We start from the raw sequence: 27668 nt of genomic DNA, 5'->3' as shown, positions 1-27668 counted from the left end.
TAAAGCAGTCCAGGGAAAATGAAATAATTTCCAAGATTTATAGTTAATTGATGAGGAAATGTGACAGAATAACAAATATTTCTTCTCATGGGAAGGCCTAACCATACTACCCTTTTCCATACAAATTGACAGCCTAGTTCATTCCTTACCTACCACCTCTCTCTCCCCAATCACATGGATGACAGATTTTTTTTTTTTCTGTTGGAACCCTTTCTCCAAATTTCAGAAGCAATAGTAACTTGCTGCTAACAGAGTCCCTGCTATCGCTGCTAGACAAAGCTACAGTAAGAATAAATCCTTTATTCCACTGGAAAAGAAGGAAGGTGTATTATCTGACATGCTCAATGCATTTTCCCCAAAAACATTACAGACAAAGTAGTTGGCTACTATATTTTAGGTCACTATCTGTTAATGAAGTTTTGGGCAAGCCAACATGAGAATATAAATTTTCATTGCTTCCAAGGGAAAATAAAATCCAAATACCAATTTAAAAACCATAATTCATTTTCTCATTTTCTTAAATATGAAATGTATGTTGCATGACTTTTACTAGAGTGTTGATAAACTGAAATTTACATTTTGAAAATAATCTTAAAAGTAGTGTGTATCTCCTAACATACACGTATTAACTGATAAGACAAAAAATGTAAAGCTAACACATGTCACCCTATAAAACTTTTAATATGTAATCAAATAAAAACATTCTACAGAAAATTGATAAAGTTGATAATTTACAAATAGTAACTGCAAATTGACCAAATTATAAAGAAATTTACATTTTCAATTATATTCACTAGATTTTCCTCCCAAAAAAATAAGCAAACAAAACCCATCTTTTTCCATAATAAACTTAGCATTAATAAAAATGTTACATACAATAGTTTAAGTTTTTTAAAAAAACCTATTCTTCAAACATGAACTGATCTTAAAGTGCACCATGAGAATGGAAAGCACTCTGGAACAGAATTGTGATATATAGAATTTAATAATGTTCAAATAATACTCTTCTTTTGACTTTTCTTCTAAGCAGAGAACAATACAGCAAAAAATTACAACTTCCTGAGCTGCTATTCATTACAACAAGCAAATTGCTTGAAAACATTAAGATCCACTGGATATCACAAAGTAAGAAAATGAACAATTTTGCTAAAAAGGTAAGGGAAGAAAGTAAGATCACTTGTAAAACAAGACATATTTTTATGTAAAACAGACTCTACAAATACACTGACCTTTTTTTTCAGTATTCTTTTTTCCTTCTTCAAGCCATTTCCCTGTAAATCCTTCACCATCTTGGGTAACAAAAAGTATTTCATTCCTATTTAAAGCAATATCTGACATGAAGACCTGGCGGCCATAAGCCCATCGACACTGTTTCATATAGCTGCTAACTGATTTCCAGCAAAACACCTAGAATAAAAACAAAATTCAATTGGAAAAAAAATACATCTGATCAATCAAAATCTAAATTTTATGGGAATTAAAGAAAACTTCTTTAAAAATTTTAACTTCCAGAATACTCAAATTTTCATTTTATCATAGAAGAATACAAAAAAGCAAAGAAGTAAAGGGGAAAAAAAGGAAAAATGAAAGGGGAGAGGGACTGAAGGATGGGAAAAAGTCTTCTGAGAGTCATCTCATAATCATCCATCTCAACTTGGGGATCCACAAGTGAGATGGCAAGAAGACTTTTTATAATAAAGGCAGGCTGACAAGTCAGACCATAGCCAACCAGCAAAAGTAAGGAAGTGTGCTTTCAGACTAGGACAAAGCCTTTTTTTTTAATATGACACCTCTGGGTAGAGATCATAATGTTCTATTCCAGACAATTATCAGGGCATTAGCAATGCCCAAAATTCTCCTTACCTCAGCAAGCAAATGATTTTGAGCCAGAGTACAAAATAGGGAAAGAAGGCAAGATTCTTTTTCTATTTTATCCCGCCTACTAGCCATCATTAGGAATACTTATTAACAGCAAAACCTGGAAAGGTTTCTATCTATGCCTACATTATCAATATTGGAAGGGCTGAGGGAAAACAGGAACAATAAGGTACTATCAGTGGAGCACTGAAGTGGTTCAACAACTCTGGAAAACAACTTGGAAATATGGAATAGAAGTGGGTGAAAAAAGAAGAATGGAAGAATTAAACCTGATCTATTGTTTCCACTCCTGGCCATATGCCACAAGGAGGTCAAAAACAGAAATAAAAGTCCCAAATATCACCAAATATTCATTATAGCATTTTATAGTAGAAAAATTATTGAAACCAAAGTAGGTATCCATTAACTGAGCAACTAGCTGGTACAGTGACTAGAATGCCAGGCTTGAAGTTATAAAGACTCATCTTTCCAAGTTCAAATTTGGCCTCAGACACCCACTAGTTGTGTGACCATGGACAAGTCATTTAACCCTTTTTGCCTCAGTTTCCTCATCTGTAAAATGAACTGGAGAGAAAAAAGGCAAACCACGTCAGCATCTTTGCCCAAAAAAACCCCTAACGGTAGTCACAAAGAGTCAGACATGACTGAAATAACTGAACAACTTATTAATAACTAAGGAATAACTGAACAATGGTACATGAATACATTAGAATATCATTGTTATATGAAACAATGAATATAAGAAATTCAAACAACATAGCAAGACAATAAATTGATTTAAGAGAAGCAGAAATAAGTGGACAATGGATACAATGACTATAATAAGCTAATTAATAAACTTTGTATACCTGCTATGTTCAAGCCCTTCTAGATATGGGAGATAATACGAATACAAAAAAAAGAAATAATCTCTGTCCTGAAGGAGCTGACATTTACAATACAACAATGTACCTATATAAATATATTCAAGATAATCTATACGTGGAGAAAAGTACTGGGAGCTGGGTGGAGTGGTCAGAAAATTATTCAGATGGCTCTTGACCCGAGTTTTGAAGGAAACTAAGGATTCTGAAAATATGAAATATATTACAGGGTTAGAGGTCAGGCTGGGTAAAAGCACAAGAACATTATGAAAGGGCAGTCAAACTTCCCAATCTTGGTCCCAGAGAATAAACAATGAAACACATTCATTTCCCTGCTCTTAGTACAGTGGTGAGTGAAACAACAGTAGTAGGATGTTGCATGCACAATCTGGCACATTTTATCAGTTGTTTTTGCTTAATTGTTTTCTTCAGAAAAGGAAGAATTTTATGGGGATATATAGGATAGACTGACGATGCCTATGACATAACACAACTCAAATCAGAAACATCACTTAAAAAGCAAATGAAAAAGGGGAGAGGAAAATAGGACTAATTTTTTGTCTTTTTTTAATATGACAAATGAAATAAGAATCTTCCTCTAATAATACTACATTTATTCTGAAATTGCCTTTATACTTTCTTTTAAATCCCACCCTTCAGATAACAATATTTTATCATAGTAAGAAAACAAGTTAGCTGGCATAGTACAAAGCAACCAAAACATTGCATTTTTTTTCTCTTTTATAAGGCTAATATTTAATATAAAAGTATGTGTAATTCAGGATTCTTAAAACTGAATTCATAAACTTGATTTATTAAAAATATTTTGGTAATTATTTCAATGTAATTGATTTTCTTTGTAATCCTGTTTATTTTATCTGTTTAAAAATAGTATTCTTGAGAAGGGGTTCAAGGGGTTCACTAGACTGTTAAATGGGACTGTGTCACAAAACAAAGTTAAGAACTCTTGTTATAATTAGGCAAAATCTTTTTATAAATATCCATGAGTCATAGTAAACCACATGCCAAAGGAAGAGATATAAAGTTTAAAAAAGTAAGTATGTATAGAGATAATAGGAACTGTACTCTCTATCCCAATCACTTTCTAAAACACAATCTTGTAGAGATCTCAAGAGTAACAATCAATTCATTTGTGCCAGTGTAAGAGAGAGAGGGGAAAATGATTAAATCTATATATAAAAAAAAAAAAAACACTTATACAAGGAGTACTAATTGGAGAAAATCCTCCCCTAAAAATATGAAAAATACAAGTTAAAGAAATAGGGTACACTGGACATAAAAAAGGATTAGAGTGCCACCTACTGTCCAAAGTAGATATCTTAAATCAGCTTTAAAAATTGCAATTGAAATAGCATCTACAATTAAACCTGTTCTTTCAAATATGCCATCATTTATGATTAACTTAAATGCATAAAATAAAGCTAATATTTCAAATACTTTTGCTTTTCTCAAAACATTATTACAATTTCTAGGTTAAGAGGGAATTTTAGACCAAATTATTAGGAAATAATCTTTGAAATACAATCAGTGACACATTAATGTATACATGACATCACCCTTGGCTAAAGCTCCAGATACCTCAAGGAACTGTATATCAAATTCTGAAAATGAATGGTAGAAAAGAAAGGTTTTATTGCCTAATATTATTCCCATACCAAAAGCCATTATAAAAAAAACTAACATAACCTTAATAAATAAAAGAGCCAATTTAAAAAAAAAAAAAACAGTTTTTATACAAAATATCTAAGTGGACCAATGGGACCCAAGTTTAAAAATTATATCAGATATTTAATAGCTGTGTGAATTGGACAAATCATTTAATTTCTGTTCTCCTGCCTTCTCCTCTATAAAAATAGGGATACTAAGAATACCTACCTCCCAGAGCTATTGTGAGGATTAAGTAAGATAATAATAGCATACAACACAGTGTCTGGCACAAAATAAGTGTTATCTAAATGTTAGTACATCTGAGTTATGAAAATCTACAAAGGTCAAACATTCTTCTGAGCTAAAATGAGAAACTTGGAGCTCTACTAAAGAAACAAAATACACACCCTTTTTCCTGTACATTACAACAAGGAAGAAACAAAAGTTAGTTTATTTGCTGATAGGTCAGGTATTTATTCAGACATCCTCTCTAGATCTTTTGGTAATTTAAGCTTTTCTCTTAACTGATAATACAAGTTACTTAACGTTTATGGATTGACATTGTTTGTATTCTTATTGTACCATGTAATAAGAAAACCTTTGAAACTCAGGTCCTGGGATCCAATAGATGGCATTTTATTGTTGGTTTACCTTAGAGACCTGTCTACACCTAGAATGAAATACTGTAAAAAGAACAATGACAGGAATCAGTGTAAAGAACATGAGCAATTTTAAGTTATGTTCTATAACTTAATTTATATTCCATAGTGTATTATATATTATATATTATTATATAATTAATCAGATGATCAATAAACATTTGCTAATTATTTCATTCTTTTCAAGTTATACTCTAAATGAATATAGTCCAAATATAATTCCAAAGCCAAGTGTAAAAAACTAGTTTAAATGCTATTTTAGCCTATTTTTCTTCCTTCTTCTTATTGCTGGAAATAACTTAAAATATCCATCTGAAAGTATTTTGTACTTCAGGAAACTATTTTGAACATCTTAAAATATTTGAACATAAAACTAAAAAGAAAAAAAAAAGTTGAGTATATGCCAGTAGGTGGAGCTATAAGGTTAGCCTTCAACTTCTAAAACTCCAGACTGAAAATAGATAACAATTCCAAAACATTCTTTAGTTCCATTACTGGAGTAAGTACTGGGGAAAGAAAAAAAAAAAAAAAAAAAAAAAAAAAAGGCTGTATGAAATTACAAAACAAATCATTCTCCAGTAACTAGTTTTCTTAGTATCATTTGTGTCAGATATATACATGTATATATAGTTGGGAAGGGGGGTCTGAGGAAGGGAAGAGGGGGAGCAAGGAAGGGAAAGGAGGGAGGGGAGAGAGTGAGAGAATGTGTGTGTGTGTCTGTCTGTCTGTCTGTGTATCTGTGAGTATACCTCTTATATATTTATCAATGTCATTCCCTATAATAATTTATGAACATTTTAGCCCAGAGCAGAAAAGTCAATATTCTAGATATTTAAAAAGAAAATATTCGAGATATTTTTCCTTCTTTCTTTGTACCAATTCTAAGAGACTAATTTGAATTCTACACACAACTGGAAGCATGGTATAATGAAGAGAGATAATTTTAAGATCCTTCTTCTGACATATAACAGATGATGCTAGACATGTCATTTAACCATTGCTCTAGGTCAAAGAGATTAAACACACCTCAAGTGTGCCTGAGATAAAAATCTAACTGGGAAGTATTTAACAAAATAAAACACACACTGCATTACATTTTAAAACTAAGCCAATAAATATACGTATATACATCTCTATTTGAGATTGGCACCACTGCTCTACATAACTTTAAAATGTAAGTCTAAGAGATCTGGCAGAGAAGATACCAATCCAAATTCATAGTTTCTTCACTTGGAGGTTCTTTTAGTCAAAAAATTCACAGGTCTAGTCCTATATCTATTTTCTATTGAAATGTTTATACCTTTATATGCATGTATGTGTTTGTGTGCACATACTGCTCTGGTAGACCTCAACAACCTGGTCAGCACTGAGTAAAAATCTATCAAAGGCCTACATGCCTTTCATCAGAAGACCAGGTTTAGAAAGGCTCACCAAAAAGTTAGCCACCAAGTGATGAATTTGTTAGGCTAATGCACCTCATGAAGTCCTTCTATCAAGTTATAACTAACATTAGTGGAAGAAATACCCAAGTGTATGAATTCAAGAAAGCTGTGAAGTACTGAAATAACTATTTATTAAATCTAAAATAAAAAGAAGAAAAAAAAGTCATCACACCATAAACATAGTGCTAGAAAGGTAGAGTTCACCTAGTCCAATTCCCTCATTTCTGGATAAGGAAAAAGAGTCCCAGAAAGGCTGATGGGATTCATTCAAATTTATACTGGCAGAAAATAACAACAAAGTTTCAAACCCAGGTGCTTTACTGCAATAAATTGCCTTCAAATTTTTATGGTTTGTTGGTAGTGGCATTAGTGGTGGTCTTTTTCCAGAGCTACAAATTTATAACTTTTGCATTAAAAAAAAAGTATGTTAAATGCTATTTCACATTTATGAAATTCATTCTGACTAATATAGGGCTTCAATATGGTTTTCAAGGAATCACATTCAAAATGTCTACAATTATTTCCATTCTATAAGACAACAAAGAGGCTATTTTAAATTAGGATTTAATAGAAGATTACTATCTGAGTAATATAATAGTATTAGTAAGTGTTATCTAGATGTAATCATAGGTCCCTTCAAATATCCCCTAATTATGCAATATTAAATTCCAAAATAGTTTAGAAAAACAAAATAAAAAAAAATAAATACACATATACACACATCCCTAGATATCTTTATTTATCCTTATATATGTTTAGTTATAAAAGAAACCATAGATACTTACTCTCCCAGCTTGATCCAGTGCAAGAATGCAAATTTTTTGACCCCCATTTTCTTTCAGATGCTGAGGATCAACTTTGTATTCCATATGTCCCCCAGTCACAAGAACCTTTTTCAAGTTGAGCTGCCTAAGTGGAGACAAAATAACAAGTTAGCATTCCCCAAAAAAGAAAATGCTTAATTTCAAAGAACTGTCTAGCTCCACTGAGCTAAAATGACAAAAAACTGTGAATTTTGTCTTAGTTGAATACCAGCCTCTTCCTTCTCCTTTCCCTGTGCTTCTATCCACCTTACCTGGATCTTCAACAAGTAGCAAATATTTTCTTATTCTCTTTCCCTAATCCTCTACTAAAAACTTAATTCTCCAAAAATTATTTACATTTCAACAAAGAAAAAGGCAAATTAAAAATCTATGAAGTACTTTATGTTCTAATATCATTCCACAAATAAGGAGATATTTTTGAATAGCTAGAACCATTCTGGTGTCTTTTATATCACATGCACTTCTTTGTAAGATTAGTTTTGAAAATATCTCTATATTTCTATGCTTTTCCAGTTACATAGTACTTAATGAATTGAGCAATTTTGAACATAGCTTTTAGGTTAAAAAGACATAAAATCATCATCTAATATACTAAACTAGCTTGCTTTGCATAAATTGTTTTGTTAATTAATTTTAACTTCATAACAAGATGATCTTCTATATTAAAGATCTAGATATAATCTGTATTTAAGAAGCAAGGAAAAATAAGGATATCCCTATAAGTAAGTAGTCAATTACACAGTATGATTTGAAGGATAAAGGACAGATTCTTTATCCCAAAGTATCTCTCCATCTGTTACAGTGCCTGAAATCCAACAATTAATGACCCATTTCTTGCAGCCTCAAAAACATTCTTATACAAATATCCTATAGAGGTTATACAAATATCCTATAGAGGTATTTGACCAAATCTCTATGATAACACAAAGCAAGTTATTGGCTTATAAAGTCTTAGAAGAAGGTGGCAAAAACCATCTTTTACTTACTTCACAATTTCATTGCCATTTTTGAACATATGATATCACATATACACACACACATTAAAGAGCATAGAATAATGGATATAGGGGTAGAATGAGAGTCTAGAACCCCCAGAAATCCTATCTTCAACATATATTAGGTATATAATAATAGAAAAATCACCTACCTTATCAGAAACTCAGGCAACTCTCTCAGCTTCATAAGTAATGAAAAAGTTGCCAACCTTCACCAGAAGGTATCTATACAAAGTGCCTTATCATGGTGAAATCAAAGGCCCAGAACAAAACAAAACCAAAAAATCTTCCTTAGTCTATTATATACTTTATAACCATAAAGAATTCAGGAAATATAACTAAGTAATAAGCCTACATATCCCAAGACAGTAAAATTGGTAAGGAAGACACGAAGGGTAAATATCAGAAATCTACCTTTAGAGTTTATGGTAGGCATATGGAGGAAAAGTAGAATAATTTCTGACACAAGTATTGCAACTTTGCCACATTCTCCCCTCCATTAGATCTACATTTTCTTTGAAGGGAGGAAGAAAAAAAAACAGAATGGTATAAAGGAATTTCTGAGCTTCAGAATATCAAAAGTACTAAGGAGCTGTATGTTTAGGAACTCAAAGTTTGATAGTTATGTGCTTGCTCTTCATGTGAGATGTTTTCTGGTTGTGCTTATTCTTATGAAGTTTTGAGGCTGGCACCTAGTGTGAGCTTCTTTGAGCTCCAAAGAACTCATTCACCACATCAGTCACCTAGGGAAGGGATCCTACAATAGCCTTGCTCCAAAGGGCACTCAAATCTATCACAGAGGTAAAATTTCAGTAGGGAAAAAATGGAGAGATACAGGCTAGACAACAGTACAATTATATGTATTCTGAACTCAATGACACAAGAGCAATGCTGAATGAGTTGATATTCATTTGGAACATATACAGTGTGGTGACCCAGGGCTCACTACTTAGTTTACCTTAGGCTATTTAATATTTTTACAATGATTTCTTTTAACAATAACATATATATCAAAAATATGCTGAGACATAGCTAATACATAAAATAATAGGATTTAAATTTTGTTAAATGGGATAAAATACTGAGTCAAATCTAGTGAAGTAGAATTTAAAAGGAACAAATGTGAAGTTTTACACTTAGGTTCGAAAAACTCAACTTTACAAGTAAAATCTGGAAGAATTAAGACAATAATTCATGAAAAAGATTGTGGAAGAGGGATATTAACAGCCTATAAACCTAATATAAAGCAATAACATGATATGGCAGCCAAAAAGATTTAATAAAATCTTAGAACATATTAAGAGAGACATTACTTCTAGGAAAAGAAGATAAGAATTTCTCTGTACTCTGCCTTGGTCAAACCACATCTGAAGTATTGTATTTACATTGTGCACCAATGTAGGAAGATAAAGGTAAGTTAGAGAGTGTCCAAAGAAGAATTATTAACATAAAAGGATTTAAGCTCACCCTGCATGAGAATCTGATAAAACAACTGGGTAAAGATGAAAGAACATGGACATGACTTAAGGAAGACAAGACACTTGCCAAGTATTTAAAGGACTTGTAACATAGAAATGGGATGAAACTTGTTCTGCTTTCACTCAGAAGTTAGAAACAGAGCAAAGGTTTGGAAGTTGCATACTTTTGTTGTGCACCAAGTGTCTTTCATATGTGCCACATTGCATCTTCGTGAGCTCATCAGTTATGAGTTCAGCCTCATCAGGAAACTGGAACACAAGCTATTTACTAACCCTAATATCTAAGCAGAACTGTCCCTTCATTCCAAAGTCTAACGTACCTATAGTACCAGCAAAAGATGCTCACCTCACTACCAAGCATCAATTCCATTTTTAGCAACAGGACTTTTTTAGGAGATTGGGTGTAGGGCTAGAGAAGCATAGTAATCCATTGATTCTTTTCTCCCGTTCCCCACTTTCTATTAAAAACAAATTCCCAACTCCTGCATTTCTCATCTCAATGATTCAAGAGTTGAAATCTGCTGAGGTGAAATTTTTTCTTAGTCATAACTTTTGCCAGTACTCTCATCTCTGTGTATCAGATATAGAGCGCTACTCTCCACATTCCTCTCTACCATCCCATTCCATTGGGTCCTCCTGAAATCCTACTCTACTGTTGATAAACTTTTCTTTATTCTATGCTTGGCATTTTCTCGTGCTAACAAAAATCAGGGAGATAGGGTATGCCTGTAAATCACTGTACTAGGATCTAATTACACAAAGACAAAAATCAAACAGCTCCTATCCTCAACGTACTCTCATACTCCATGTTCTTTCTCTCCTAACCCCTCTCACTGAGTCACAACATCTTCATTCCCACTCCAGGTTGTACCTCTGCAAGGGGCACTCAGCCACATTTGTGATTCACTCCACCTATCCGAATAGGTACCATTCCAGGTACATTGTTCATTCCCACTTGCTTCTCCAGCAATAGAAACATTATTAGTTTCCAAAGCTCCAAACAAATCTAAGTAATCTGGCACTTAATGTGAGCTTCTTCAAGCAGTTATCTAAGAACATTCATTATATTGGTCACCTGTATAAAGGACCTGAGACTCAGCAAGCAATAGCCTTACTCCAAAGAGCACTCAAATCTATCACAAAATCTGCAAATAATCTAAGTTAATGAAAGACAGAAACATACTATTTAGGCATGAATTTTGGGGGTGAAACATAGTAATCATATACATTAATTATGTTGGATCATAATATAAAACTAGAAGAGACCTTAAGAGTCCATCTAGCACAATGCTCCCATTTTACAGATGAGGAAACTAAAACCCAAGAAGGTTAAATAACTTGCCCAAAGTCACACAGTAAATAAGTATCTGATTTAGATTGTGAATACAGATCCTCTGACTTGAAAACTGCTGTTCTTGTTTGCTGCTGACAAGCCAACAAACAGCATTGTTCTACCATAAAAAATTAAGAATAACAAGGAAACTCCTAAGACAACAATGTAACATTGCAAAAGCTTCAACCAAAAATGAGAGTATCCAAAGCAAAGAGTGTCCCACTGATGACTTTTACCTTCTTATTTTTAAAACTCCCATTGTTCAATCAAACCCCTAAAAATGACAAAGACCAGCAGTTGGACATCTCACCTTTCCACTATTCATCACCTAAGACAAACAAAACTCAGAAATAATCACAGGCCACATACAAGAAGTAGCCATGACTGGGTTAGCAGGTTCTAAACAGCTAGAAACAAGTTAAAGAATTAAAGAAACAAAAGTTAAAGAGTGAGGATAGAGCAGGCTTAGTAACAGAGAAGAAAAGCATTTAAAAAAAATATATATATATATGCCACTTGAAGGAAAAAGTGTTTGGAGTCAAGAGACAAATTAAGACTAGAATTTGATGCTGAGGGGGGAAGGGGAAGGAATCAGAGTTAAAGAGTGAGGATAGAGCAGGCATATATATATATATGCCACTTGGGAAACAAGGCTTAAATATGGCACTCTAGAAAATGAGACGTTATTAATAACCATATACTGCTTTGATAGGTGGAAATAGGTGGCAATGGGGTCACATGTTTGAGGCAAATATTGCCAAAATACAAGTAACTGATAACCTGGCTTCAGATAAACCACCTAACTATTCTGAAAGAAGTTTCCTACCTTTAAAAAGAGGAGATTGAGTTAAAATGATCTCTACTATTCTTAAATTCTACATATCTATGAATATCATTAATACTATACATAAATGGAAAAAAATTATTTATCACCTATACCCAAAGAAGCAATCTGCACATGCATCATATATATGTATTTGTAGGTCTATGTTTTAATACAAATTCCTAAAGCCACAGAGACAAATTAAATCAAAAACTATTCTTTAACAGGTAAATACATACTTTGAAGCCATCTTCTTGCACTGATAATCTGCAAGTAAATAAATATCTCCTTTCTTTGTAACACACACTGTGGCACCATCACTTGCAGCAACCAAGGATATAACAACATCTTTATGATGCAGAGCTGAGACTTGTCGGGGAGCCGTTACACACTTTTCTCCATTGGGATCTAGCAAATATCCTAGAAAGGATTGAACAAATTAGGTATATTATAAAATATTATTTTTGAAGATTTTAAAATTATTTAAATTTCATGTCTTATTAATAAAGGTCTCTCACCTAGTTGTCCACCATTTAGTCCCATAGTGTAAACAGCTTCTTTAGTCCATAGCACTGTATGGAACCTGCCTGCAGCCACTCCAATAATTGTTCTTCCTTTCAGATTTTTTGCCTGAATCTATACATAAAAATAAATGATATCTGTGGCAAGTATATGTTCATTGTTATCCAGCATTTAAGGGTGGATAAAATGATTCAAATATGGAGTTCTATGGTTAATTCATTTAAAAAGTGGTTGAACGGAAAATTAAGGCTCACTTAACCAATCTGTAACAAGAAAAAAATGACATCCTTATCTCAAAATTTGATTCCCTTTAATAAGTCTAAAATTTAACATTTATCAGTTTACTTAAGCAATCAGCATGAAAAAAAAAATAATGCACTTATCTAGAAACTTGCCTCCCTATAATAAGTCCGAACTTTAACATTTATCTCATTTTAGTCATCTGCAAACTCATGAATTTTTATTTTATTCAACATATCCACAACAATAAAGATTGTATAATTATATAGTATCTACCACAAAATGGTCAACTGTCCTGTCTCCTGAGTTTCTTTTACTAGTGGAGCAGCAAAATAATAAATGCTTAACAAAACACCAGACTCTAATTTGGAAGTTTGTAGGTCTAGAAAGCATTTGATCACTAATAGATTCTATTTACTGATCTATTTGCTACGAATAATAATGCCAATGACATCTATCTAGTACTTTGAAAGTCAAAAGTACTTTACATTTATAATCTCACTTGAATCTTTATAATCCATAATACAGTATATATTTATTAAGCACCTATTATGTTCCAGATATTATATGAAGTGCTGGATATCAAATAAGGAAAAAAAAAAACAGTCTCTGCTCTAAAGGGAATTCTCTCTCTCACGTAAGTGCATGCTCATGGCCATGTGCAGCATACCTCACAAAATCATCTTACAGATGAAAAAACTGAAACTCAGCAAAATTAAGTGATTTGCCCATGGTTTTTAACCCACATCTTCCTGACTTTGAATAGAGCAGTGTAGTAAGACAGCCACTGTCTTGATTTAAAAAAATAAAAACAAAGTGACATGTAGCACTAATGTTGAAATAAAAAAACAAGAAAAGACCAACACATAAATTTGATATGTAATATATGATTATAAATGTTTATATGTCTAAATGATATAATGTAAAGAAAATAATTTACTATCCTATTATCTTTGATTATTTAGTAAGTGTGGTTGAAAATTAAAGAGAATTTTTTACCTGTCTCGGAACACTGCATCTAGCTGGTGGAGGACTAATACCCAATTGATGAAAAGTATTTAGACCGAAAGTATATACACTTCCTTCCTCAGTTAAAACAATAGTATGATCCTTAGCAGCTGCCACTTGGGAGCAGTTATGACCAATTAGTCCTTCAACCAGCCTAGGGACCTAAAATACAAAGGATTATTAAATTTATTATCACACATTTATTCTAAGGCAAAAACGAAATAACTCTAGGTGCTACAGAGCCAAAGAAAATCCATGAATTGGTTATTTCTCCACAAAGTAAATGCTCCCTTTCCTCAAGGAAGATGTCAGTTTATAAAAGAAAGGGAACAAGTTTCTTTAGAACAAACTGCCAGCTACTTAAATGAAATAATAGAACCAATATTTACTACTCATTTAGTTTGAATCTAGTATTTTCTGTTTTAGTTATTTTACAACTGTTTTAGTTATTTAACAACAAAGGGAGATCTCTGCCCAAAGTGTTCAGTGTTGTATGAAAATAATAGTACATCACATAACTCTATTTATGTGTCTTTTCAAGCACAGTCACCAGTCAGAGTTCAAAAAATACTGACATAACTATTCACCCTGAACAAACAATCCCACAAAAACCTTGACTGAAGAAAATATAAGTAGAGGTACTATAAACCCTGTATTTTGGAAATTAAAATTTCCAATTAATCAACCTTATAAAACTGAACAAATTATGTATTAAAATTGCTTAAACAATGTAAATTTTGGATAGTTTCTTTTTATGTCAGCTTTCCTTCCACTTCATCACATCTTTTATAATGGCAAATATGCCAAATGAAAAGCTTTTTCAGATGACTTTTAAAGAGAAAAGTTTTTTTAAAAAAGAAATAAAAATAGATTTTAAATGAATCCAATAACTTAGCCTCACTGACATGAAATTAGGTATCAAAAGAAAATTAGAGTTTTATAAGAAAACCATGCCCTAAATTCTTAAACCACAACCTTTTAACAAAGAAATTTAATACTGTAAAATAAAACCATATTTAACTGGAATATTTAGGGATTCGTATAATCTTTTAACTGTGAATTAAACCAAAACTTATTTTTATTTCAAATTCTTGCTGATCATTTGATGAGTAATAAGTACATGAATGATAATATACATAATTTTCTTTGATGAAAAAGGATTTGAATGCATAATCTTAAACTGTAGTTAATTTGTTTTAGTATATTTCTCATATTATTTATATATGCTATGGCATTTTTTTAAACAGGACGACCCAAGTGAAAAATATATTGAAAATTAAAATTCCAGTTAATCAAAGCGTTATATAAGTGAGTAAATTATGAGTTAAAATTGCTTTTCAAAATACCAGGCACGTTTGTTCATCTCCATGGCCTAAGCGTCCTCCTTGACCATGACCACAGGTGTAAACTTGCCCTTTCTGAGACAGAAAAACTGAATGAAAGGTACAAAGTACCACCTAGGAGGGAAAAAAAGAATTTTATTAAAAATCACACACACACACACACAAAATATACTTCCTAGTTATAATTACATTCAAATTAAAAAATATTAAAGAAAAGATAAGGAACTAGATACTAGCTTACAAAAGAGACCAAGTGAAGGGAACTTAAAATCCTCAATCAGTTTTATTAAGCAGTGATTTACTATATGCTAAGCACTGGACATACCAAAAAAAAAAAGTAGATAATACCTCCCCCCAAGGAACTTAATATATGGGAAACTTCTATAAGGGAAAACAATTCACATACATATAAATACATACAGAAGCTGAGGGAATTCATGAAAAGCTTCCAGTACGAAGTGACACAAGCTAAGCTTTGAAAGGAGCTAAGGGATTCTAAATAAGGCAGCAGCAAGCAAGGAGCACATTCCAGACTTTGGGAACCATCTATTCAAAGGCACAGTGCTTAACATATATTACGTGCTTATTAACAAATGATTTTTCATTCCTTCATGCATATATGAGATAAGCTACAGTTAAGAGGTGTAATATATAATCAGTTTTGAAAAGCAGACAGAAAACAGACAGTGAAAAGCTTAAAAGAAGTCTATTAAAAAGAATTACTGCCTACTGGCAATAAAAGGACATTGGTATTTTTCAACAGAGGAATAACACTATCAGGTTATTCTTTAGAAATATGATATTGGCAGCTATAACCAATAAGCTATGATTCTAGTGAGGGAAAAGACTTGAGCCACAGGGAGGCCAATTGAGCCACAAGGAGGCCAATAAGGAAGTAATTACAGTAGTTTAAGTGAATATAATATCTACATTAAGATGGTGGCCATGCAAAAGGAAGGAAAGGGACATATTTAAGAAATGGTACTGATAAATGATTAGATGTGGTAGGTGAGAAAGAATCAGTCATTGAAGGGCATGAAGATGAACTATATTATCTGACTACTCTGGAACCAAGCATTTCCTAAGATTAAAACAGTACTGAAAAACTAAACAATGAAGAACTATGTGAGCTGTCTATAATTCTCACATCAAAAGTTGACACCCATAAGTGATCTGTTCTCTTACCAAAATAAACTAGGCTAGTCTTTAAATAAAATACTTAGACTCTATATAACAAACATTTGTGTATTTATCATTTTGTAAAAAACAAATGATGACATGAATAGACAAAGAGAAAGATACAGTCTAACAAAAGTTCTAGATATATGTCTTCAGGAGGAAAAGAATAATAATCCCTATGCAATTTGAAATACTATATATGCAAAAAATTAACAATAGAAATACCTTTCTTTTGTTCTTTGTATTGCTGCTGCTTTAAGTTTTGAAAAGGGTAATTTTATTTTTTATTTCTCCCCGACCCACTTCATTCTGTCTGTGATTTTCTATGAAAGTTGAAAAATTCCATTGTTTTCTGGCTAACCAAGAATTCCAATTCACTCCAACAATTCCATTCTCAAAATATTTTCAAAAGATCCATTCATCTCCAGTTATTATTCCATATTTCTCCTCCCTTTAGTGACTAAATTCCTTAAGAGAATGATTTACTATCTGTCTCTAATTTCTTTCCTCTCACTTTCTTTTTAACTCTCTATAATCTGGTTTTTTTGACTTTATTATTATTCAAACCAGAACTGCTCTCTCTAAAGTTATCAATATCTCTTAGTTGCAAAATCTTATAGCCTTTTTCTCAATTATCCTTCTGGATATCTCTGTAGACTTTGTCAAATTATTATGTCTTCTTGATATTCTCTTCTCTCTAGGATTCCATGATACTACTCTAATGAGTTCTTTTCCTCCCTGATTGTTCCTTCTCATTTTTCTTTGCTAACTCTTTATCCAAATCATACCTCCTAAAAGGGGTGTTTCCCGGGTTCCTAAGCTGACCTCTTCTCCCTCTATACAACATCATTTGGTGATCTTATCACCTTATATGTATTCAATTGTCATCTCTATGCTGATGATTCTCAAGTTTACTTAGCTAGCCCTAATTTCTTTCTAAACCTCCAGATTCCCATTTCCAATTGCCCATTAGACATCATCTCAAACTGAATGTCTCACAGACAATTTAAACTCGAAACTGAACTCATTTCTTTTCCCCTGAAATTCTCCCCTCTCCTACACATACCCTTAACAAGGGTACTGCCATCAACCATAACCCAGGTTCAGAACTAAGTGTATTCTGGATTCCCATTCTTTCTCATTGCCCATATTCAATCTGGAATTTTTTTTTTTTTTAAACAAGTCACTAATATACCTTCTCTCCCCTGACACAGCCCCCTGGTACAGGTCTAAGCTTATCACCTCATATCTGCACTACTGTACTACCTTTTAATTGGTCTCCCTGACTCACGATTCTCCCCATTCCAGTTCATCTTCCAGTTAGCTATTGAAAGCAGTCTTTCTAAAGTACAAATCTAACCATGTTATCTTCCCTTTCCCTTTGTCCCTCAATAAACTTCAGTGGCTCCCTATTATTTCTAGGATCAAATATAAAATAATCTGCTTAACATTCAATCCTTCATAACCTAGCACTCTCCTTACCTTCTCAGTTTTCTTTCTTCTTATTTACCTCCAAATACTCTATAAGCCAGTGACAGGGGCCTCCTTGCTATTTCTCAAACACCACATTCTATTTTCCAACTGAGAATTTTCCCTGTCTTCCATGCCTTGAACTCTATTCTTTCTCATCTCCACCTCTTGCTTTTCTTCAAGGACCAAATTCAATAGCTTCAAAGCCTCAATAATTAGTTTAAATAAAATTAAATATAATCAAGTTCGTGCTAGAAAAGAATATATTATTATAGGACTAATCTTGTCATGAAAACATATTTCTTAGCTGTTAAACATTAATTTAAATAAAATCCTAAATTATCAGACAGACAGCTATTGTTATTTAGGATTCTAAAAGTATTAAATGTTATACTATAAATACCTGCTTGATATAAATTCCAGTTCTGGAGAAGAGATCTACCAGTTCAGGATGATGCTTACTGTTCTGGCTTCCATGACCCAAAGTAAAATTTATGTTATTTCCCCAAGTATACACATCTGTAGGATCTAAGATGAAAATAAATATTCATTTTATTTTTTTTTAAATAAAAGATCACTTTTGTTAACATTGATAATTATAAGCATATTTAACTTTACTAAATTAAATATGTATAACAAAACTAACAATTGAGAATACAATCATATTTATAACAAAGCTTTCAAATTACTTGAATTTTGAGACTAATTTTGAGATAATCCCTGATACTTTTCCAAACAGAAAAACTTAAATCAGTCAATGTGGAATTCAATACTGGTTACTAAGGGAAATCCTCACTTTCAAATGGGTTGGCTGGTTGGTTGGTTTTTGGTAAATGATATAAAACATTAGGATTAATATTACATTTAGGTTTTTGATACAAATTTTTAGTTTCAATTTGAGGGGTTAACCAAATCTTATGATAGAATTATGTCTATTTTTTTATATCAGTTTCAATTGTAGGGATTAAAGTTTGCATCATAGATGGTATGATAATAGTACCCATAATAAAGAAAATATTTTAGCTACTGAAGTAACTATAGGTCAGTGCTCAAGGCAGTGGGTAAAATGGGGAAAGTAGTATCCTTGTTTTCATTCATTTTGGGGCAGCTTTCATTTAATTCCTTCTCTATTTATCAAATGAAAAGCACTTTCCTTTGCTCCTCAATCATTCTCAAAGCAAGAAAAAAAAATTAGACTGGTATTATGTCAAATTAGTAGGTGGAGCCATGTACATTCTTTCTCTACCTTCTTCCCTTTATGCTAAACTATTTATTGAGTATACATTCAATTGTCACTTTTCCCCCAAAGACTAGATCTCAGTTTCTTAATCCTCCCCATTCCCCTCTCTCTTCCTTCCCCCTCCTTCCTTCTCGCCCCACCCCTCCTCCTGGGTCTAAATTTATGTCTAAAAGGTAGCAAATGCAGAATGGAACAATTTAAATACACATTTTCTTGAACATATTGCTAGGATCCCCCAATAATATATTTGTATGGATCTCAATTTCCTCATCTAAAAAATGAGAGAGTCAACTAAATAAGCTTTCAGGTCTCTTCCAGCTCTAAATCTATAAAACTATGAAAAATGTGTTCATAAAAATATCTTACCAGTATTCTTGAATACTACATGGGCTGGTCTGTCCTTCATTACAAGATCCAAAGCTGATAAACCTTCTCTATCCTGGATATACAAACTAACACCATGCTAAAGGGAGCAAAAATCTTATATCAGAAGTTTGCCTATAATTCAGTATTTTATTCCTTACATAATAAAGAACACAGAAAAGCAATCTTGTTCATAAAGCACAGATTAAAATAAAGTGATTCTTTACTTTATAGATTTAAATAACATTCACAACATCTAAGAAAAATTAAAATAAACACTATAAGTTCTATTAAATTGAATACTAATTTTATTCAGTATCTACTATGTGCAAGAGACTGGCTCACACAACAAAAAAATCTTGGTAGCCCATGATCTCAATGATTAAGATTCAATTAAAGTTATTCCAAATTTAATACATTTTTGACAAACAAACAAAAAAAAACCCTAAATTCAAGAAATTTTTTATAAGATATAGCAGTTCAAAATATATCTATAAAACTGGGCATAATATGCAACAATCTTATCTGGATCATAGTCAAAAAACCAAGAAGTAAGCAAAAAAGGATTCTGACCAGTCAGAACAGATGTGATAAAGTTCATTCCCTAAAATATTTGCACTTTACTACTCAAGGAAAAGTCCATCAAGCCCTTACATCTGGAGGCTTCAAGAAGCTTCAGGGACTTGATGCTAAAACATCAAGGAGCTCTGGTTTCCTCAGTGAGTACTGTCACCACAAATGCACTTTTTAAAAATTAGAAGATTCTTTAAGAGTTGATGAGTCTGTAACTTAATAATTACCAACAATCAACCTGGGGCAGAGTTAACTCATGAATTGGCTAAGCTATTCCTTTACAATAGACATCTACTATATCACTAGGTCTGACTGGATTTTTTTTTTTTTTTAAGTATGATAGGAGCTGCCAGAATTTCTTTTCAGAAAGTCCAATCTTCAAGACACTGAAGTAACCACCATAATACAATGAGGCAGAAAAGTAAGATTTTAGTGAAGGTAATTAGTAGCTAGTTATTCTTAATATACAGATCTAAAAAGGATAAAAGGTTGCCTAATTTTTTAAATTACCAAAAATAAGAATTAATAAATCAGGATATTGTGGGGGAAAACTATTCTAGGAAAGCAAGCAGAAAATGAGAAACTACAGGAGATATTGAAGATATAAAACAGATAATAAAAAAATCAAACACAAGAATTCAGAAAGTATAGCAAGCTAGTTTAGGTACAAAAAAGCTCTTTGTATCCCAATAAGATCCAGAGTCTAACTGTAATACAAGACAGTAAAATAATCAGTGTTAACGATAGCAACCCTCAGTCTTCAATGTGAAGAGCAGTTATGCACAATACTTCCACTACAAAAATAAAAAATAAGATGGACACATTTTTATTTATGCTCCTTCAGACCTAACAATTATACTGAAAAATGTACATGTATGAGGCTAGTTCCAATGATCTTGTGATAAAGAGAACCATTTGCACCCAGAGAGAGACTGTGGGAACTGAGGGTAGATCACAACATAGTATTTTCACTTTTTTGTTGTTGCTGGCTTGTTCAATTTTGCTATGAGAAAGAGAGAGAGAAAAAGAGTGAGTGTGTGTGTGTGTGTGTGTGTGTGTGTGTGTGTGTGTGTGTGTATAGCAAGCAATGGATATACAAACTCAAAAAAAAAAAAGGGGGGGGGGGGGAATTTTGTTGAATAAAGGAAAAATCCAAACAACAACTCTAAGACAGTGATATTAAATTCAAATATAAATAAATTCCTGAGAGCCACATATTGACCTAGAAAACCACAAATTATAACATTATCCATATTGCATTATATTTGTATTATTTGATTATTCATTGAGGGGGGAGGGGAAAGAACCAAGGCAAATGGGGTTAAGTGACTTGCCCAGGGTCAGCTAGTAAATCATGTGTCAGCTAGGAAGTCATGTGTCAGTGACTTACATTTGAACTCAGATCCTCCTGATTCCAAAGCTAGTGTTCTATACACTGAGCCACCTAGCTGCCCTGCCCATCCCCCATTACATTTTGATCTGGGAAAAGCTTCACTGTAACTTTATGAGCCCAAGTCTTGAGTTTAACACCTTACTGTAAAAAAAAAAAATTTCAAGAATGCCATGGAAATAGGATTGGGGAAGGCTTTCAGAGAGGGCTTCATGAATAATGGTCATATTATTTCCTTTAAGAAAAAGAATTTCTATAGTAAGGATAATAGGGTTGTGCATTCCCGGCATGGGTAGTAGTTTATATATATTAGTAGCAAAGTTGGCAAAATAACTGAGGAATACCTAAGAGTCTATTTTAGCTGAAAACAAAAGACTTCATAAAAGAATTAATATAAAATAAGATTAAGGGGCAGCTAGGCAGCACAATGGATAGAGCACCAGTCCTGAAGTCAGGAGGACCTGAGTTCCAATCTGGTCTCAGACACTTAACACTTCCCAGCTGTGTGGCCCTAGGCAAGTCACTTAACCCCAATCGACTCAGCAAATAAATAAATAAGATTAAAAAAGAGAAGAGCCTCAAATGTCCCATAAATAAGTTTGTACTTCTTACAACAGGGGCAATATAACAGGGAGTCTGTACTTCTGGTAAGAGGAAATCACTGCAGGTTTTTGACATGGATCTGGGAGAACAAGCAACAAGCACAGATAAGCCTACTAAGAGATTACAACAGATGAGACGTGATAAAGTTTAAATCAGTGTCATGCCAATTTAAGCAGAGAAGAGGATGACCAAACATACTGTGGAGGAAAAAATGACAAAACTTGGCAACATAAACCTGAAAAGTAAGAGAAGTTATCTTGGAAGAACTGAAGGAAAAGGACTGAAGCAATCAGGATTGGAAAAAGAATAGAAAGAGTATAATAAAAATTTTAGATATAAGGTGAGTTTCTTTAAAAAGAAAGAATTTTGACAACAAAATATAACAGATGGGTAGATTCAAGGAAAAGTCAAAAATGACTCAGATTTTTGAGGCTAAATGGCAAGGGTAGTGACAAACAGAATTAGGAAAGGTGGGAAGAGGGGCAGTTTTAAGAGACTGTGGAGAGTGTAGGAGTAAAGATGAGTTTTCTTTTAGATATGTTCAGTGATGAGACAGCCAAGTGGAAATATCTTACAGATCATCTAATGTTCAGTCATCTTTTTCTATAATATTTCTTCAAATAATCATACAAAAAATCTCTTAAGTTGTAAATTTCAATAAAATAATTTCAAGGTTAAAAAGAATTTAAGTTATTATTGTGTATCATACATATGTGTATGTGTGTATATATACATATTTTATATATTTATAAACAAACACATACAATAATCATATGGGCAAGTCTCTCATTTAAAAGCCTTTGTTCTGAAAGTTGGTTTGTAAAAAAAACAGTACAGGAAGATGATAATTTTTCAATAAAGAACATTTTCTATTTTTGTTTTTTTTAACTTTAATAATGGAATCATTATCATTAATTGCCTAGAAACTTTAGCTTTTTTAAGAAGAGGAATGGAAAATTTTTTATTATGTTGACAAAGATATTGTGATGGCGATTCATATTCCTCCAGGACCAACTTTTGGCTGAAACTGTCACGTGAAGAAAGATCTGCTAAAACCAGAGTAAGAAATTTCTCTGTATTTTTATCTCTTTGCACAAAATAAGCATTCCCTGAAAATCAACTTGGAACTGATAGTGTAAGAATTTCTCAACACCTAATTATGGTTAAATATTTCTTATTTTAAAACCGGTCAAGCCTAAACTTAAGCCCATTCTAGTATTCCTTAAACCAATTAAAATATATTTTTTTTAATTTGAGAGACAACTTTCACTGATATCATAGCTATGTTTTCAAGCCATATTAGTAGTACTATAGTCTCTAACCATTTAATTTTTATATGGAAAATTTACCCCCAAATATTTCAATTACTATCAACTATCTACCCGTCAACTCACATAAGTGAATTCATATATTCATTCCTTACCCCCTACTTCTCTACCAGAAAACTCTCCAAATAGGAAAAAATCCAGCAGTAGGCATATAACTCAACATGGAAGCAAAATAATTAACCTTAGTTTTTTTTCCCTTCTTGGAAGAGAATTCTCCTTTTCATGGTTTGGAGAGTCTAAACCACCAAATCAAGAAACAATTTCATTATTTATAAAATTTCATGATTATAAGAATGCTAATACTTACTCATAAAGTTGTTAAACTTTTTCTTTTTCTTTTTTTAACTTTGGGATACTATAAAAATGTGAATTTTCAAGATCTATGAATTCTTGCTACCAACTTAAGTGTTCATTGTTAAATGGCAGAATTTTATTTCTGAACATTTCCACTGCTTAATTGTTAAATACAATAACATTGGTTTAAAAACTTAAGAGTTATCCTAGTTTCAATTATCTTTTAGAAATATTTATCAACAATTGATATTATTATAAAAATATGATCTAATTAATATATATATGCAATATTTTATAATTGTTCTTGTTTATGTAATCAATGACTTATAAATAAAACCACTTAAAATATTAATATTTTAATGGAAATGCGATTATCAAGATATGTAAATGCACAAGCATTTTTAAAAATAATTCTAATATAAATTAGAGCACTAACCTTCAAAAGTGACCAAACACAATCAATATGTCCATAAAAAATACTTCTATGCAACGCCGTCCATCCCGACTCCTTGTCTTTCACCAACAGATCCACTCCTTTTGTTTCTGCAAGCCAATCCAACACTCCTTTCTTTCCACATGATGAAACAAGGTGAAGAACATTCCTTCCAAAGGCATCCTTGATAGTTGCAGCATTGTAACAGTAAGTAGAGAGAAAGGCCTTAATCTGGCCTTCATTTCCCCTTGTTACTACAGAAAGGATATCTAAAGCATGCTTCAGGGATCGACATTTTAAAGTACAGTCAGGCATTGAAGAACTCATCCTACTCTTTTTCACACTGTTTAAAACTAGCTTTATTTTGTGCGTGTATGTGTTTTTTTTTTTAATTGAAAAATGAGAGCCAAAGCACCAATATGCTTTTTAGGCTGCACTATGTTGGGGATAGATGGTATTCCTAGAATTCAAATTCATTTCCCCAGAACAATAATACAAAACTATGAATCTTTGTGCAATTTATTTTGGCACTTAAAAAAAAATTTAAGTACAAATATCTATAAAGTTTATATCAAATGCATATTATCAAAATAAAAACTCTCCACTGTTCATAAATTATTCCAGGAGTCAAGCACCAAGAAAGAGTGGGGAGGGGAAATCCCCCTCCACACTGCCTAAAATCCTTTCAAATATCCATAATTGCGAGGGAGACCTGTAAGAGAATAGGAAAATGCTATTACATTTATTATACTATCAATAAAAGAAGTATTGTTAAGCATAATAAAATTATCAGCCTCAAGGTTAATAGTTTCAAAGAAAAGTATAGTATTATTTTCTTTAATGTACTTCCAGGAAACAGATATCACAGTATTTGTGAAATTATTTCCTATACTCATTAAAAAAAATAACTAAAATATTCTCGATCTAATTTTCATTTCCCCCAAACAGTTAAAAATGAGAAAATCACTTAAGAATTTCTCCATTTCAAACACTAAAATATACACACGGAAAACAGTGAACCAGGCAGTATGCTAGACATCATAATTTCTACAATCAAATAAGCATGTATGTCCTTAGGCAAGTCACTTTGTCCTTTTGGGAGTTTCAGTTTCCTAATCTTCAAATAATAGAACTAGACAATGATTCATAAGATTTATTAGGGTTCCTCTCTTCCTTTACAACTCAGATAAAATCTTTTCTATGAAGTTTTTGCTGATTTCCCCTAATACTTGTGATAATTATATATTATTATAATATTTGACATATCAAAATGTCCTTCCTTCCACAGTATCTTGTATTTATGTATCTACATTTATTAACTTTATGTATATATTATACAGACACACATAGATAGATGTCTGCTATATCTTTACACTTACACATATCACCACATACATACACACACACGCTTTTTCCATTAGAAAACAATTCATCATAAGTAGAAATCATGTCATTTTTTTATGAAACATGTGGTTTTATTTTTTCCCCAATCTTTCAAGATTTTTACTTAAAATTTTGAATTCTAAATTCTATCCCTTTTCCTTTCCTCCCCTCTTTCCATCCAAGATGATAAGCAATCAAATATAGGTCATACATGTGCAATTCCGTAAAACATTACCACATTAGTCATTTTGTATAAGACAACTCAAAAGAAAAAAAAAATGAAAAAAAAGTGAAAAATATTGTGCTTCAGTCTGTATTCAATCCATATCAGTTCCTTTTTTAAAGGTGGATAATATACATCATCATTAGTCTTGGATCACTACATTGCTGAAAATGGCTGTCATTCACAATTCATCTAACAATACTGCTGTTAACGGTGTACAATGTTCTCCTGGCTCTGCTTACATCACTTTGCATCAATTCATGTAAGTCTTTCCAAGTTTTTCTGAGCCCACATTCTGTTTATCATTTCTTAGAGCATATTCATATAGCACAACTTGTTCAGCCATTCTCCAATTCACAGACATCCCTTCAATTTACAATTTGAAACCATCACAAAAAGCGCTGCTATATATTTTTGTTCAAATTAGTCCTTTTATCTTTTTTGGGTGGGAGGGCGCAGGAGCAGAGGTAAGGGTGGGAGATGTCTTTGGGATACAGATCCAACAATGGAATTTATGGATTAAAGGGTATTAAGTTTTATGGTCCTTTGGGCAGAGTTCCAAATTGATCTCCAGAAAGTTGGATCAGTTCACAATTCCACAACAGTGCATTCATATCCCAGGTTTCCCACATCCCCTCCAACATTTAACATTTTCCCTATTTTGTCATATCAGTCACTCTGATAGGTATGAAGTGGTAGCTCAGTTGTTTTAATTTGCATTTCTCTGATCACTAGTGATTTAGAGCATTTGATTTTATATGATAGCTTTATTTGTATGAAAACCTCTGTTCATATTCTTTGACCATTTATCAAGTAGGGAATGACTTGCATTTGCTCTCTTAATTTGTTTATGGTATCATCCTTAATAGGTAAAATTAATGTGTATTTTGACTTTATCTTGGTTTAGGGTGTCAGATGTTGGTATAACCCTAGTTTCTGCCATGTTGAAGTACAAGTGAATTGTACTGAAGCTGTACAAAGTCACCAGTCTTGCTTTCTCCTCCAGAACTTTTAGAGTCCAGTGGCAAGATATTGATCAGAACAACTGGGGATAGCTCTTGGCAGGGTAGTTGATTCTTGGCTGTAATCCTAATTCCTCCTGCCTCCCAGTTTATCAATATTCGAAGGCCTTAGGGTTCTATAATGTGGAAGCTACCAATTCCTGCCAAACTCTGATTGTAGGATGTTTGAATTGAGTCTTTTTGACTGCTTGCAGTACTTTTCCCTTGATCTATGAGTTCTGAAATTTGGCTATGATGTTCCCAGGAGTTTTCATTTGGGGATCCCTTTCAGACAGCTATTAGCAGATACTTTTAATTTCTATTCTGTCTTATGCTTCTAATATAAAAATGTCTTTCAAGAAATTACCAAAACTAAATCTTGTCCAGGTTTTTTGGCATTTTTTTTTTTTTGGTCACAACGTTTAGTTCAATAATTCTTATATTATCTCTTCTTGTCAATTCTTTTTCCAATGAGAAATTTCACATTTTCTTTCATTCTTTGTTTTGTTTTTACTTTTTTTTATTTTGTTCTCTTATCTTAATGTGTCATTGTTTTTAGTTTCCACTTATCAATTCTAATTTTTAAGAAAATGTTTTCTTCAGTAGTTCTTATACTCCTTTTCAATTTGGCCTATTTTTTAGGGGAGTTATTTTCCTCAGGAAATTTTTGTATATTTTTTCCCATGCTTTAGCTCTTTGTTCATGGTTCTCTTGCATTACTCTCATTTCTTTTCTCAATTCTTCTATTTCTCTAATTTGCTTTTTAAAATCTTTTTAAAGCCCTTCTAGGAATTCTTTTTTGGGCCTGAGCCCAAATTTTATTTTTTTTCTTTGAGGTTTCACGTGTAATCTTTCATATGCTGTTGTCCTCTTCTAAATTTATGTCTTTACCCTCCCTATCAGCACAGTAACTTTCTATATTCAAGTTGTTTTTTGTTTGTTTTGTTTTTGCTCATTTTTCTGCCTTTTTTTTTTTTAAACTTGTATTTTTATGTGAGAATTGAGCTCTGATTCTGTACTATCCAAAGCTTTTTGTGCTCAGGGTTTTACTGCTGGCTTTCATTGAGGTTTCAGGATCTAGTTGCTTACTTTCTCTGGAAAGGTGGCTTTCT

General features: G+C 32.4%; 1 protein-coding gene across 3 annotated transcripts in view; it reads right to left on the bottom strand.

Annotated features, from left to right (window-relative positions):
• The window catches only part of IBTK (inhibitor of Bruton tyrosine kinase), an 85349-nt gene that overhangs the window by 46542 nt on the left and 11139 nt on the right, over positions 1-27668 (bottom strand). For all 3 annotated transcript variants that reach the window (XM_031964593.1, XM_031964592.1, XM_031964594.1), the window contains exons 2-10: positions 23953-24661; positions 19332-19428; positions 18129-18253; positions 15080-15190; positions 13725-13895; positions 12482-12599; positions 12203-12383; positions 7296-7419; positions 1230-1407 (exon numbers count right to left, since the gene is read on the bottom strand). In XM_031964593.1, the coding sequence (XP_031820453.1) occupies positions 1230-1407; positions 7296-7419; positions 12203-12383; positions 12482-12599; positions 13725-13895; positions 15080-15190; positions 18129-18253; positions 19332-19428; positions 23953-24276 (1429 nt within the window). In that variant the 5' untranslated portion in view covers positions 24277-24661. The remainder of the gene's footprint in view (positions 1-1229; positions 1408-7295; positions 7420-12202; positions 12384-12481; positions 12600-13724; positions 13896-15079; positions 15191-18128; positions 18254-19331; positions 19429-23952; positions 24662-27668) is intronic.

The sequence above is a fragment of the Sarcophilus harrisii genome, chromosome 4, assembly GCF_902635505.1.
Source record: "Sarcophilus harrisii chromosome 4, mSarHar1.11, whole genome shotgun sequence".
Classification (NCBI taxonomy): domain Eukaryota; kingdom Metazoa; phylum Chordata; class Mammalia; order Dasyuromorphia; family Dasyuridae; genus Sarcophilus; species Sarcophilus harrisii.
This window is presented reverse-complemented; position numbering and strand designations above follow the sequence as displayed.